General features: G+C 44.1%; 1 protein-coding gene across 1 annotated transcript; it reads left to right on the forward strand.

Moving 5' to 3' along the window:
* The first annotated feature begins 916 nt into the window (after positions 1 to 916).
* LOC135486857 (uncharacterized) lies at positions 917 to 13,985 on the forward strand. Its single transcript, XM_064769970.1, has 5 exons — positions 917 to 1,730; positions 2,207 to 2,341; positions 2,672 to 2,789; positions 3,589 to 3,825; positions 11,958 to 13,985. Exons 1-5 carry the CDS (start codon positions 994 to 996, stop codon positions 12,165 to 12,167), a joined length of 1,437 nt encoding a protein of 478 aa, XP_064626040.1. The 5' UTR covers positions 917 to 993; the 3' UTR covers positions 12,168 to 13,985.
* The last annotated feature ends 242 nt before the right edge of the window (positions 13,986 to 14,227 follow it).

Genomic DNA, 14,227 nt, shown 5'->3' on the forward strand with positions numbered 1-14,227 from the left:
TTGGGTAGGTAGAGACATATAGGGAAGAAGGTCTGCATGGCAATTTTTTGGGGGCAACTTATTGAGCTTTTGACCAATGGGGCGCCATCTTTGGCATCTACCCCTTTCAATGGGTGGCCCCCCCCCCCGTTGGGTTCTTAGTGTTGGTGTCAGAGATGGCGCCCCTTATAGGTCAGAAAACCAATCAGGTGCCCCAAAACGAGAGCACACGCCTTCACCGCAGGTTGAGGTGAGTCCAAGTTTAACCAATGCCTCCGAAGGGAAACCTTCATTAGGTGGTTGATTTACATGTAGGCTATATGAGCCCGGGCAATATTGGGCAGGGGCGTAACTAGCTTTTTGGTCGGGGGGGGGGGGGGGGGGGGGGGGGGAGCAAAATGACCCTTTTAGAAATTTTTTGGCCAAAATCACGGTCAAAAACACATATTTTGGTGACCTCGGGGGGGGGGGGCATCTTCCCCCAGCCCCCTGCCCCCCGCTAGCTACGCCCATGTTGGCGTGCTTTCTAATTTTTGTGGGTGACTTAGGGGGGGGGGGCAGTATTGCAGTTAACAGAGGTGAAGGATCTCCCGTGCGGATCCTAGCTCTGCTTTGACAGAAATTCTGGGACACGGATGTGCATACCCTTTCTAAGGGCGGGACCCCTCCCCCTGATCGGGTGGGGTCTTGTTGGTGTACTGTAAGATGGCACACCCCTATTTGGTCAGAAAACCGATCAGTTGCCCCAAATGTGCCATAATACCTTTCTTAGGTCTCTGTCTATATAAAAATGTGCAGGGTTTTGTATCTAATGGAAACAATTAGTGTCTGCATCTGTCCGGAACATTTCATCCCGCGTCAAAGGGGCAAATCTGACGTCACGCCCAGACGGGTCCACCGCTCTGGCTGGTGAGACCAACGATCACACAATGGCGGCTATGGCGGCGAATTTGGCTGACCCACTGAGCTGAAATTGATTTTTCATCCAGCATTTCGCCGCATAAGACAGGAATAATGTGTTCTAATTCAGAGTTGATGGATATTGTGGGTAATGTATGTTCCACATCATCGGGTTCAAGCGATAATAGTCCCGAAAGGCCACGCTCTGATTCGCCACCAATACAAATCATGTCCTGCGCCAGCAAGTGGACAAAGATGATGGCCGAAAATATATTGGGTATATCTTTTAAAGCCGTTGTTGACGAGGTGCCTCAAGTGGGCAGAGTGGGGGGTGATGGAGATGATGATGATGATAAAGGAATCAAAAGCGTTGGAGATGATGACTATGACAGGTCACGATTTGGGTATTGGCAAGTGTTTAAATGGGCATTTGCTGACCATGTCTTTGAGGCAGATTCTTTGGCCCACCTGGATTCCACCATAAGTGTTTTTGAAAGGCTAAAACATTACCTATATGCTACTGAGAAAGAGACTTGTGATCTTTTACTCGAAACATGGAACCAAAAGCTGTGCAAGGCTAAAACATCTGATTTGAAGGGTACCTGTACCGGCAGTGCCAGTGGTGCTGGTACCGAAAGTCGCTTGAATGACAATGTGCCTGATGTGGCTGGCCTGCCCCTGACATCCCCTTTACTGGAAGATCAGCCTGTGGAGATTACGAAGAACACAGGAGATTTAAATGTAAAGGAAAAGATGATTTTGTATCAAGTTGGACGGGATGTGCAACGAAAAGACAAAGCTGTTTTAAACGCAAGAGGGCGAGACAATTGTGAAAAGGAAAAGTTTGAACGGTGAGCTTAAAATTGCTTGTGACGTGTGGCTGTGTTGCGAAATACCTTCCAGTTGCATGGTTTGAACCCATAATAAGCCATTTTGGGGCTACAAACTGTGTTACTGTTAGCTCAGTAAAACTACCGTACCTTTTGGCTCTAGAACCAGTAACCTGACCTGTGGCAATACATTGTATGATTATGAATATGAATGCAAAAATGTACAGTTGTACCGGTATCGGCATCGGTACCGAGGTATGTACGGCGGTACTGTACGGTTCCGGTAAATTGTACATATTTGACACGACAGGGATTATTGTCCATGGTGTTTGACATGTTTGAGGCATAAAAGTCTACATGAACATGTAATGTCCCGAATGGCATGAATGTGCAATGTGCCTACAGTGCACCCAATTCACTAGTTGTTTTGATAAGTTTTCAGATTTGTTTTTTGTAAATTTCAGAATTTCTTTTAATCTGTCTTTTTATACTTATAGATTAGGGAAAATATCGAAATACTTGAATAGCCTCTACAGACTGATTGACCTTACTTCTGAGGGGAATCATCCAAGTAAAAGGTCCTTTGAGAGTCTCTTTATAGAGTATGCTGCAATTTTTGATGTAGTCTTTCGGTAAGTAAGTTGCCCATGAACATCGGTCGGGAAATGTTCTGCTAACCCAAATAATCATCATGATTTATCACTATCAGCCTCGTGGGAAATGAGGTGGCGAGGCCCGTATGGACTGACCTGGTCACACCTTTTGAATTTGGCTGCAATTTGTTCATTGTTGCCCGGAATTTATCATGGATTGATTGGACTACATGTATTCAGGCAGGCCTGAGTCAGCTTCAGCGCCAGGACCTTGGGCCTCTTGTTAAAGTTGTATGAGATTGACACTTGCGCTGATTGCCCCAATATTCTTGAAATTATTTCATGGACTTTTGATGTTTACTATTTTAGGTATGGAGACGTTCCTGTTCGATCTATGACAGTCTTTGGACAAAGGGTCACCTCTATTCCTCACCTCCATTTTGATAAGGAATTTGATGAACAATGGATGATTGTCACATGTGGTGAGGTGAGTAAAGAGCCCTGCTTTATTTATGTGGATTGTAATCAAAGAAATATTGTATTGAAGTACCGGTATAGCAAAAAACATTTGTCGCCTCTAATCGCTTGCTTCTGAATGCATCGGTGCGTGGTGTGGATGTGGGGGATGTGGGGGGGGGGGGGAAATTCAGGGATTATTACTATTAGATAGAACTAACACTTTTAACAGAAAAAATCAGAAAATCAATTGCTAAAATCACAGTGAATAGGTGAAACACAGAACACGAGTTGCCCATGCCTTAAAACGGAAGTACTTCATTTGCGAATTGCCCATGCATTACGGTCAGTATTCTTCCTCATCCTAATCCTATTAATCCTACATTGCTTTGGTCATTCACATGCACTGATGCAGTGCTATGTAGCATTGGAGCTATCGATATTTTTAAACTGGAATCTTGGGAAAGTTGGAGGCCTTGTGTGTGAATACAATGTAGTTCATTTCTTAACTCACTGAAACGTTCCAAAATCGTTATAAGCTGTATTTATAACACATCTTAAATTAAAATTTCAGAATCATAGTATTTTTTTGGAATGTTGCCATGGTTACAGGAATTGCAGTTTCAAAAATCATAAGTTGGCATTTTTCATGTTTTTGGTAAATTACCGGTAGTATAAACTGACTACAGGGAATTTGACCAATTTGTAGTTTGATACTAAAGATCAAGATCTAGTAATTTGGGCTTTCCTTGCTAGTGCTTCATTCAGCTGAGGTCCCAATGGCATGGCCACATGAATGGAATAAATTTTAGGAAATTGTATTATTTCAGGTGAAAAAGGTGGCAAAAGTGAAGTCGTTTCAAGAAAGTGATCGTCAGCTTCGCAGTCATGATGGACATGGTGATGTGGAGAATACGCCTGACTGTAATGATGATGTTGACTTATCAGATGCTCTCCTTGGCCAACATGCTGTTGAACTTCTTCTGGAGCTTCCCTTTTCTGCTATGAAAGTATGTGGGAAAAAAGACAGAAACTGTGTCTTGGGACTGATAGTCCAGGATACAAAGGTATGTTTCATACGAGAACATCAAGTTGTGCATGAGGTGATAATACTATAGGCAGTCACTTCCTCCAACAACTGAGAATTTCTAAGGTTGACAACCTTTTCAGCTTAGTACCATATATAGACCATTGTAGTGCAAAGTCTGGCATGGGTGGCACATTTCTTAAACCACTGAAGCGACTAAAACTGGGTTACCGTGTCTCACCCTTATTCTTAACATTATATATTTTGTTATTTAGATTTCGAACCAATTCAGAGAGTGTCTATTTTGCTTTTGTGCTGTAGATCTAGTCAACAACATATCACTTCATGACCCGGGCGGGTAAGGAGTGCCCCGATTTAGTAGACTCTGAACCAAGTCTCTTGGGATTGCGGCGTCTCTCATCCTTATCCCCGTCCCGAGCCTGGAAAATTGAATAGGATTGACTGCGGTCGCCATAGGACTACCACAACAATGCTACTACAATGCTCCTCATACACTTTATATGGCATGCATTTTTTTTATTTAATTTTTTTTATTTTCTTTCTTATTCCCGCTGTGGCGGTAATTATTCCACCGCTGCGGGAATCATTACCACAGTGGTGGTAATTCGCAAAACAAATCAAAAACTAGAACTGAGATTTCACAGGAGCACCTGTGAATTCATGACTCCAGGGTTGTTTTGAGGGCGATATCGTAAGAGTTGGTCTTGAGTATGAGAACCTGAAGGTCCGTGAGGCACCTGGGGAGAGAAGACTAGTTGAACGATGGGATCTGTTCATGGAGAAGAAGTGTTGAGTGGCTTTGTATCGTGTACTCTTGCTGGTGGTTGAAGGAACACTTCTATTGATCTCATTATATGAATACAATTTAATTACAAACAAGTGAAAACAGATCCTATCATATTCCTGGGCATAAATTAAAATAGGAGTGCGGGAACAAGGTTTTTTTAGCAGGAGAAAAGCGAGAACATTTTGCGCCGTCGTATTCCGATTTGACTGGTTAGTGGTGAAATCTGCTTTTACTTTTGCAAATTAACATATTCGTTTTTCTAGTTCTAACGTTGTCTGAATTAAAGATGCTTTCCCAATGCTTGACTGGTCTGGCAAGAGGCATTGCCAGGAAAACGTGACGTCATTTTGGCCATTCTTCTTACCGCACGCCCTCCCTCTCCGTAAAACTTCCTGACATGGTGTGAAGTGGGAGGGCGCACAATGGGAACCACACTGCCGCAATGTTAATAGTTTCTATTTATAGAATTCAGCGGCAGAGATTTTAAGCACAGAAAAAGTAGATTAACTCGGCTAATCTCAATGGATTTTACCCAGGAATGTTTTCAAGGCGAGAGAAACATCTGATTTAAGTGCTGTGCTTATTAGATTTCATGTTCATGCCGAAGATTGGCCTAAAACGTGGACGAAAAGAGAGCATTATCGAGTGTTGGAGAGGTCACGTGATTGGACGAGAAACCTGAGCGAAAACAATACTGACTCCAGCTCCCAGAGGGAGGAGCTGGAGTCGTAATTAAATTATAGAAAAACGTATGACAAATACGGGACGTAAAATTGGTTGGAAAAGTGCCAAAGCAGTGTTGTTGCAGTTATCAGCCTAGCCGCTGCTGAAGACTCTCACTTTAGCAGTTGTATGTACAGTTATGAAAAGGGGTAGGACATACCACTGCGGGGGGGGGGGAATGTACAATTTAGTAACAGTAATATACTGTGTAGATGGCTCTGTTGTAGTTTATGTATGCACAGGCGAATATTATGGGCCTTGAAAACCGCAAAAAAGCGGTCGTACCTCGAATAGATGTTGGGTGGCGCTTTTCATGTTTTTTGGTGCGCGGTCGTGCCTCAAATAGACGTCTTCACATGTTTTGTAAGCGGTCGTATCTCATATAAACGTTGGGTGGCGCTCGCGCAAACTTGGCTTGCATGTTTTTGTGAAAGAGGACGTTGAAGAACGCGGTCATACCTCAAATAGACGTCTGTGCATGTTTTTGTGAACGGTCGTATCTCATGATATAAACCTTGTTCGGCGCTGCTGCCGGTTGTCTTCTTTCGTTGGTTAGGCCAGAGTCTTTATTTGTATAGAAAGACTCTGGTTAGGCCTAGCTGATCCACCGGCACTGCTGACAGGGCCAGGAATGGCCATGGGCAGCACGGCCATCAGCTCAGGGCCAGTAGGGTCGGCAGTGGAATGAGCAGGACGAACGTTTGGCTCACTAAGCTATAGGGCTCGCGATTCCAAGGTCCTATAATTACTGATTTATTATAGACCCCACATACAACAAATGTGGGGTCTAAATTTAGATTACTAGGAGAAGGTACTAGGCTTCTGCATTCTTCCCAGGTTTAGTTATGGAGGTAGTCCAGCAAAACTGCTATTTTAACTGAAAAACTGTCCACCCCTGTCCCATCAAACTAAACTCGATCCAGTGCACCTGGCAAATATTTTTTTCGAAATTCGGATAATTTTGATGACTTTGAAGCGTTTTTATGCGCCGATATTCAGATTTGCTTTAAAATCTCCGGCACGATTCTGTCAATCACACATACATTAGCATAAGCTCTGCCCCGTAATGGTGACGTCATATCCTCATGCATCATGGCGGCGGTATCTCTTTGCCAAAGTGGCGAGCTGTCGAGTATTTTGAGCAAAGAACGACGGTTGAATGTAGGATTAAAATAAAGGAATAGCCTTAAATGCTTATCGCTGATCCATCCTGCCCATCTGAAAAAGTTAGGGTGCTGTTTAAATGTTATTGAGCGTGTGATTTTGAGAAAGCGCGAGCGTGCGGGGTTGGATTGCGCGTGCGCGGCGGGAAGACGTGTTTAAAAAACGCTCTGAAATCTAACATCAAAACTCGCTCTAAGTGATCAAAGACCACCTCACATCCCTGTTATCAAGCTCATACTATCATTCAATCACGATCTATCGATGCAAAGTATCAAAACGAAAATTGTACCGGTATTTATGTGCTTTTCGGGAGTGGATTCTGTGGAAATTGATTTGACAACGGGCGCCATCTTGGACGCTGACACATCAATCATCCGATCCAAACATGACCCGGAAGGAAAACATGACCTGCAAATGCAGACAGATAACGCTTGTGGCCATATTCATTCTGGTAACAACTCTAAAGCTGAAAGTACTCGACCAAGAGCAAGTACATAGCTATACACACAAACACAAAGGAACTGTAAGTAGTTTTACACTATGTAAGCACGCGCCAGCAGAAAGCGTACTACAAATTATCAGCCTAACAGTCACAAACCATAGATATGGCCACTTCAGCAGGCACCAGCCACTGAAAAACTGTAGCCTGACCAATGCATTGATCATACGACTCATCATGCTACAATCGGGGGATCTCGAACTCAACCCCGGCCCACCAGAGACTAGCCCCTACCCACAAAAGAAGGTAACACAAAAGACCAAGCCCAAGAAGAGAGGGCGAAAACCCAAACAACCTGTAGTGAAAGAGCTAACTATAGAGGAGATATTCCCATGTAACATCTGCACCAGCAGCGTGGACTGGTCTGCTGATGCCCTACAATGCGAGGGCTGCGAAGGATGGCTGCATAGAGAATGCCTGGGTATCAGCTGTAAAGAATATGAGAGACTCCAAGGCCTCACTGCTGTGTGGTTTTGTAATGAATGTGGACTGCTAAATGTAAGCACCTCCCTATTCATGCACCCCATCAATCGATTGACTTCACCCTCGAGGTACAGCATACTTGATGACCTTGACCAGTCATCATCTCACTCTGACTCAATCGCATCCCTAGTTTCAGGAGCCTCCCCTGGTAGGCCAATACACAGCTCCTCACCGCACAAAGACCAGACCCAGCATGGAAGAAATAAAAAACAACACCAAAGGAAGAAACTTACTATCATGAACATCAACTGCCAAAGCATCTCTGCCAAAAAACTCCCCTTTGAATATCTCCTTAGCCGCACCAAGCCCGACATCATCCTAGGCACAGAATCGTGGCTGCATAAAGACATCCTAAACACGCAAGTATTCCCCACCGAACACTACGACGTCCTCAGATGAGACCGTGAGCTGAACAACACCAAGGGGGGGGGGGGGGGGCGTATTCATCCTTACGAAGAAGGATCTAATTGCTGCGAGGTTACCCGAACTAGAAACAAATTGCGAAATCATATGGACAAAGATCAGCATCCAGTCGAGTAAGACCATCCATCTAGCTTCCTACTATCCGCCCCACGAGAAGGACGAAGACAGTCTCCTCGAGCTAGGCAAATCTCTAGACCTACTTGGGAACCGTGAAAACTGCATCATCGGAGGCGACTTTAACTTCCCAGGCTGGGACTGGGCCAACGGACTGATAAAACAAGGAAGCAACTACCCGACGCTACACTCCAACTTTGGGAATATGCTAGATGACCACTTCCTTACGCAACTAGTGACGGAACCAACCCGTGGTAAGAACACCCTAGACCTGCTGTGCACTGATATACCATCGAAGATATCAACAAATGATGTCATACCCGGAGTATCAGACAACTGCATCCCTCGCATTGAAGTGGATGTCTCACCTACAATTAGGACGCAGAAGCCAAGGAAGATCCGTCTCTACAACAAAGCGCAATGGGACTCGATGGAAGAAGAACTCAAACCACTAGAGAAAGAGATCCGATGTCAATCCCAAACCATGCCCATAAACAACCTATGGCTACTGTTCAAAAACCAACTGCTCGCCATCATGGACAAATACATTCCAACAAAGATATGCAAAACCCACGCCAAGTTACCCTACATCACTCCGGAGATCGCGAGACCAACTCCACAAGAAAAGGAAAAGAGCACAGAAAAACTTCAAATTCTCGAATGCCAGCTACATATGCAGAGACAAGAAGTTAAGGGAACTGAAGACGCTGATCCAGCAAAAGATGAGACAAGCTTATTGGCGCCACCTAGAAACCATCATCACCCCAATGAAGGATGAAGCTAACACCAACAACAGAGGGGCAATGAAACGCTTCTGGCAATTCATCAAAAGCCAACGGAAGGACGATACAGGAATACCAACCCTGAAAGATCGTGGGCGCAACGTCAGCGACCCAAAAACCAAAGCCGACATCCCCAACAAACAATTCCAGTCAGTGTTTACAGAGGACAATAAAGACCAAACCATGCCCACTGACGCCCAGAAATTCCCGGACATTACACCAATAACCATCAGCGACACTGGTATCCGGAAGATGTTGCTGAACCTGAAAGAACATAAAGCAGCAGGCCCAGATGACATCAGCCCGAGAGTCATGAAGAACCTGGCAACTGGACTTGCCCCCATCCTGGGCAAATTCTTCTGTCAATCATACAACACTGGTACCATCCCAGATGACTGGCGATCAGCGAACGTCACACCTGTCTACAAAAAGGGAAAGAAGACATCACCAGAAAACTACCGCCCCATCTCCCTAACGTGCATCTCATGTAAAATGCTAGAGCACATCCTGACAACCAACATTATGCAACACTCAGAACGCCACGAGATCCTGTACCATCGCCAGCACGGATTTCGAAGTGGAAAATCCTGCGAAACCCAACTACTTGAATTCGCAGACGACATTCTGAGAAATATGGAGGCAAACAAACAAACAGACGTCCTACTAATGGATTTTTCCAAAGCATTCGATAAGGTCAACCATCGAAAACTCCTAACCAAACTGTCCAACTACGGAATATCAGGCAAGACCAACAACTAGATATCCGCCTTCCAAAAAAACAGGCGACAAACAGTAGTCCTTGATGGGGAGAAGTCGTATGAAGGCAGCGTAACATCGGGCGTGCCTCAAGGGTGTGTACTTGGACCTTTGCTCTTCCTGATGTATATCAGTGACATCGCAGACAATTTAACAGCCACTGTCCGACTCTTCGCCGATGATACCATTGTATACCTGGTTATAACATCCCCAGCTGACGCCCAAATCCTACAGAAGGACCTTGATCTACTGGGAGAATGGGCAGTCAGGTGGGACATGGAGTTCCACCCCCAGAAATGTCAAGTCATGACCATCACCAGGAAGAGGAAGCCGATCCTATCGAACTATACCCTCCACGGCCACCCACTCAAGCATGTCAGCAGCGCCAAGTATCTAGGAGCCAACATTACCTCCGACCTGACATGGGCAGCACATATAAACGCCATCACTAACAAGGCAAACCGAACTCTAGGCTTCCTCTGCAGAAATGTGCAACTCAACTCCACAGAAGTCAAGGCCACAGCTTACAAAGCCCTCGTCCGCCCCCTACTCGAGTACGCCCCAACCATCTGGGATCCCTACCATAAGAAGGAGATAAAGAAAATCGAAATGGTACAACGACGAGCTGCCCGCTACACAACAAACCGATACAGAAACCTGTCTAGTGTGGGATCGATGCTGCAAGAACTAGGACGGCCATCACTCGAACAAAGGAGACAAGAACATCGCCTAACAATGCTATATAAGATCAAAACAGGAGCCGTCGACATCACAACAAACCGTCTCACACCATCCAGACGACACCACAAACAACATAACAACTCGGCATTTCAAACATTAGGAAGTAGCAAAGATTACGTAAAACATTCATTTTACCCAAGAACCATTAAAGAATGGAATGCACTCCAATTCGATCCGGAGCAATGCGGAAATGTGGACCAGTTCAAAACCAAGCTGCTGGCCACAAGACGCACACCAACGAGCGAATAGTTTACGAGAAGAAGCCTCGATGATGTCCCCAGCACCACTTACGTCTTTACGAACTCTTTACCGCACGTTAATTGTTAATTGGACATTGCATCGACTTTTAAAACACGCTTACCCTTCCCTCCGTGCATGGGCAAACAGTCAAACTGCCACAACCTTCATTAATGAAGTAGAATAGTTTAGAAGAAGAAGAAGAAGCGTGTTTGTCCGGAAATAGATCATCCGCGAAACGGAATAGACTTCACTCCTCCATACGTGTACTGTGTGGGCCCCTGGGGGCTATCGAATTTGCTGCCAAGCAACTTCAAACTTCTAGTTATCCCTATTGCTTAAAGGGACAATATAGGCAGCAGCTAAGCAGGCAAGATAAAGTTACACTAAGTCGCCAATAGGGGTCTCTCACATCTCACATCTCACAGTACATTAGAATGATTCACGCTTGTACAAAGAATATGCTTAGCCTTAGTGCTGAATCGGATATGACCCAGGCATGCCAGGGCCCTCACTGTGTATATAAGTCACATGAAGATGGCCAAATTTGCCCCTACTGCTGCATATAGTGCCCCTTTAAGTGACTGTCCAGCAGTAGACCCTGTTGGTGTCCTTTGTCAAGTAGACTACACTAATAATTAATATCAATCTTTACGAAACATAATCTGGGACCGCAAAAAGAATTTGAATCAGGCATGGTAGCATGTTTTAGGGACTGGGAGGAACAACCTGCGTAAATATTGGCTTGTTTTCGCTTCAAAAATAAAATCTTAATTCGCCCAATTACCTTTCCCCCAACACGTGCTTTCAAAACCCACGTGCACAATATAAACTCAAACACAGCCTCTCATCTTTGGTCAATAGGTTCGGCAATAACCGGAAATTTCCGAACCTCCCAAACGACGGGTGAATAGCACGCCTCAAATGGACAGGTGCTGCCTCGAGCGCCACCCAACGTTTAATATGAGATACGACCACTTACAAAAACATGTGAAGACGTCTATTTGAGGCACGACCGCGCACCAAAAAACATGTAAAGCGCCACCCAACGTCTATTTGAGGTACGACCGCTTTTTTGGCGGTTTTCACGGCCCATAGAATATAAGTAATTTATGGCTTTCAATACCTTGTTGGGAATATTGACATTGTGCCCCTGGATGGTTTTTATTCTATTTTTCAAAGAAATATTCTAAGTTTTCGGGCCTCCCAATGAGGTCATGAAATCCCTTGCGTCTGGTCTAAAGAAACAGAGAAAATAACATTCCAACCATGCCAATCAAAATTTGTAACAGTCCTTACTATGCCAGAGGTGTGTGTCAGCCTGAACAGCAGGCTCTCTCTCCCCCCCCCCCCCCCCCCCCCCCCCCACCCCTTATGTCCCCGCCGTAGGGTGGGGAGTAGCGAAATGTTGTCAGTTTAACACAAAGGAACTTTCTTTCTAGGTTCGTTTGACATGTCTGGCGATGAAACAAGAAGGGATTGATCACCTCCAGCAATGTTCCTTGAGTGACTTCACTTATTCCAAGCCCAAGAAGAGGAGAGGCACATTCTATTTCACCCAGGCATATGATATGCTGAACAAAGATGATTTCAAACACATTGCATGTATTTTGTTGACATTAGGACATGTAGCAAATATGGATTACCCTTGAGCTACATATCATTTGATTGTTATCTATGCCTATGGCACGCCAAAGCGGAATTAATTCAAGACTGTCTTGAATACATGCAACATTTTTGAACGCTGTAAAAACTCTTATTTAGCCAGCATTGGTGCGTCGGTGAGCACAACGGCCCTGGCCATTTCATTAAGTATCAGTGAAGCTTCCCCCAAAAGTGAAATTGAAGTTTTCAACAGGCTAGAACATGATTGGACCAAGGCCTTTATATTCCCCCAAGAGTCAGACACCGTTTTTAGCTCACCTGTAAGGTGAGCTAATACGATACCGTGGCGTCTGGCGTCCGTCGTCGTTAACTTTTGACAAAATCGTAAGTTCATACTTGGTGTGTGGGTACCCCTAGGCAAGACCTCCTTCAGAATGAAAATCGGCGCAATTTGACTGCTAGTCTGCCATATAGGGGATGCTCTTTGAAAACCTATTTTTGTCATTTTGAAGCTTATGGTTAAAGCTAGAGCGATGAAAATTTTATGGTGGGTGTATCTAATAAAGGTACATCACATATCACACGGGTTTTTGATTTGACCTTCATTTCAAGGTCACAGAGGTCGAACTCTAAAATTTCTTTGATCATGGCACGTTTTTTTGTCATAGACTCTGTAAATTTGATATGTAGACACCTATTGGGCATCTCTACATGTTGACACAGATTTAGGTCAGTGTGACCTACTATTCAGGTATAAGTAGGTCAAGGTTAAAAAAGCCCATTTTCTTTATTCCAGCAGATTGAAGTTTGAAATGAATTTTTAGAGGTCGGCCTGATATAGAGGTTTCGATATTAAATAGATTAATTTATTTTCATATCACTAGGTGGCGGTATTGTGCAAAAATGTCAGTTGACACATTGCCAGCAGTTTTGAATTTCGCGGTTCGAGGCAATCCGTCGGGGTATCCCAGATGCGCAGTGTTGTACTGCGCCACTAGATCTGCATACAACAAGTATGGAAGACAGCCATTTTTTGAATTTGAAGCGAGACGAAGAAGGAATTAAATCGCCTTGAATCAATGCTAAAACTTAATCATCCACTCTTCGGATGAGGTCGTATGTGTTGATTACATTCTTGTGATTGGTTTGAGATGATTAGTTTGTCCTCATTGCCGGTTGTTTTAGAAAATTTTGACTGTGATTGGAAGGTAAAATGAGAAACTTGTCACACTGTTCTTCGCCTTGGAATGGGGAAAGTCAATGCAGAGCCAGTTGGTACAAGCTGCCTTGCGAATCGGGGTGGCGTAATAATACTGTGAAAGAACAATAAAATAATAACATGATGAATTGTAGCAGTGTGTGTCAGAAATTATGTGATTTCCATTGCATTTGACGATCCCAAAGTTTCGAGAGTATGGCAAAATGGCAGCTGCCGTCATTCATTGGAGATTAGCGTCAAGCCGGAACCTTTCGTTACAATGTGGGCTTTTAAACACAAGTTAATGGTTTATAATCACCCAGACGCTACTCATTAGGTAAACCTCTACTAAAAACACTTGCTTTAATTTTTGTAAACATGTCACGAGTGCTTAAAAAGAACCATTTTTGTGATCGTTTTTCGTCGCTGTAGAAATGTACACAGTCAGAGTCAGTCAGTGTGTCAACACAACAACGGTGTTAGTATACACATGAATCCATGATACACTGAGACACGAATGTAAACATTTGACTGTTGGGTCGGAAGGAGTTCACCGTTACCGATCACTGCCCCAAGAAAGGTCATCTGAGCTGGTTGACTAAAGTAGATGATGATAATGATGAAAATGTAGCACTGCTGTCATCAGTGCTTTTATAGTTAGGCCTATAGTCGGATTCATAAGTAAATGTCACTGACTGCCCTTTTGGGTCGCTGTGCAAAAACTATTGGGCCGATTTCTTCAAAGTTTGGTTTTTCTAGAATCTAATTTCGGGACCCAACACAATTTCCAGGTTAGAGATTTGTAAATTATAAAGAAAAAAATTGTCAACTTTAGAGCCCTTTGGCCATTTTGGGGGAATCTGGAGGGCCCGATTTTTTTTTATGGATAGTTCTAGATGAAACTTGGCA

This window comes from Lineus longissimus, chromosome 4 (assembly GCF_910592395.1).
Source record: "Lineus longissimus chromosome 4, tnLinLong1.2, whole genome shotgun sequence".
NCBI lineage: Eukaryota > Metazoa > Nemertea > Pilidiophora > Heteronemertea > Lineidae > Lineus > Lineus longissimus.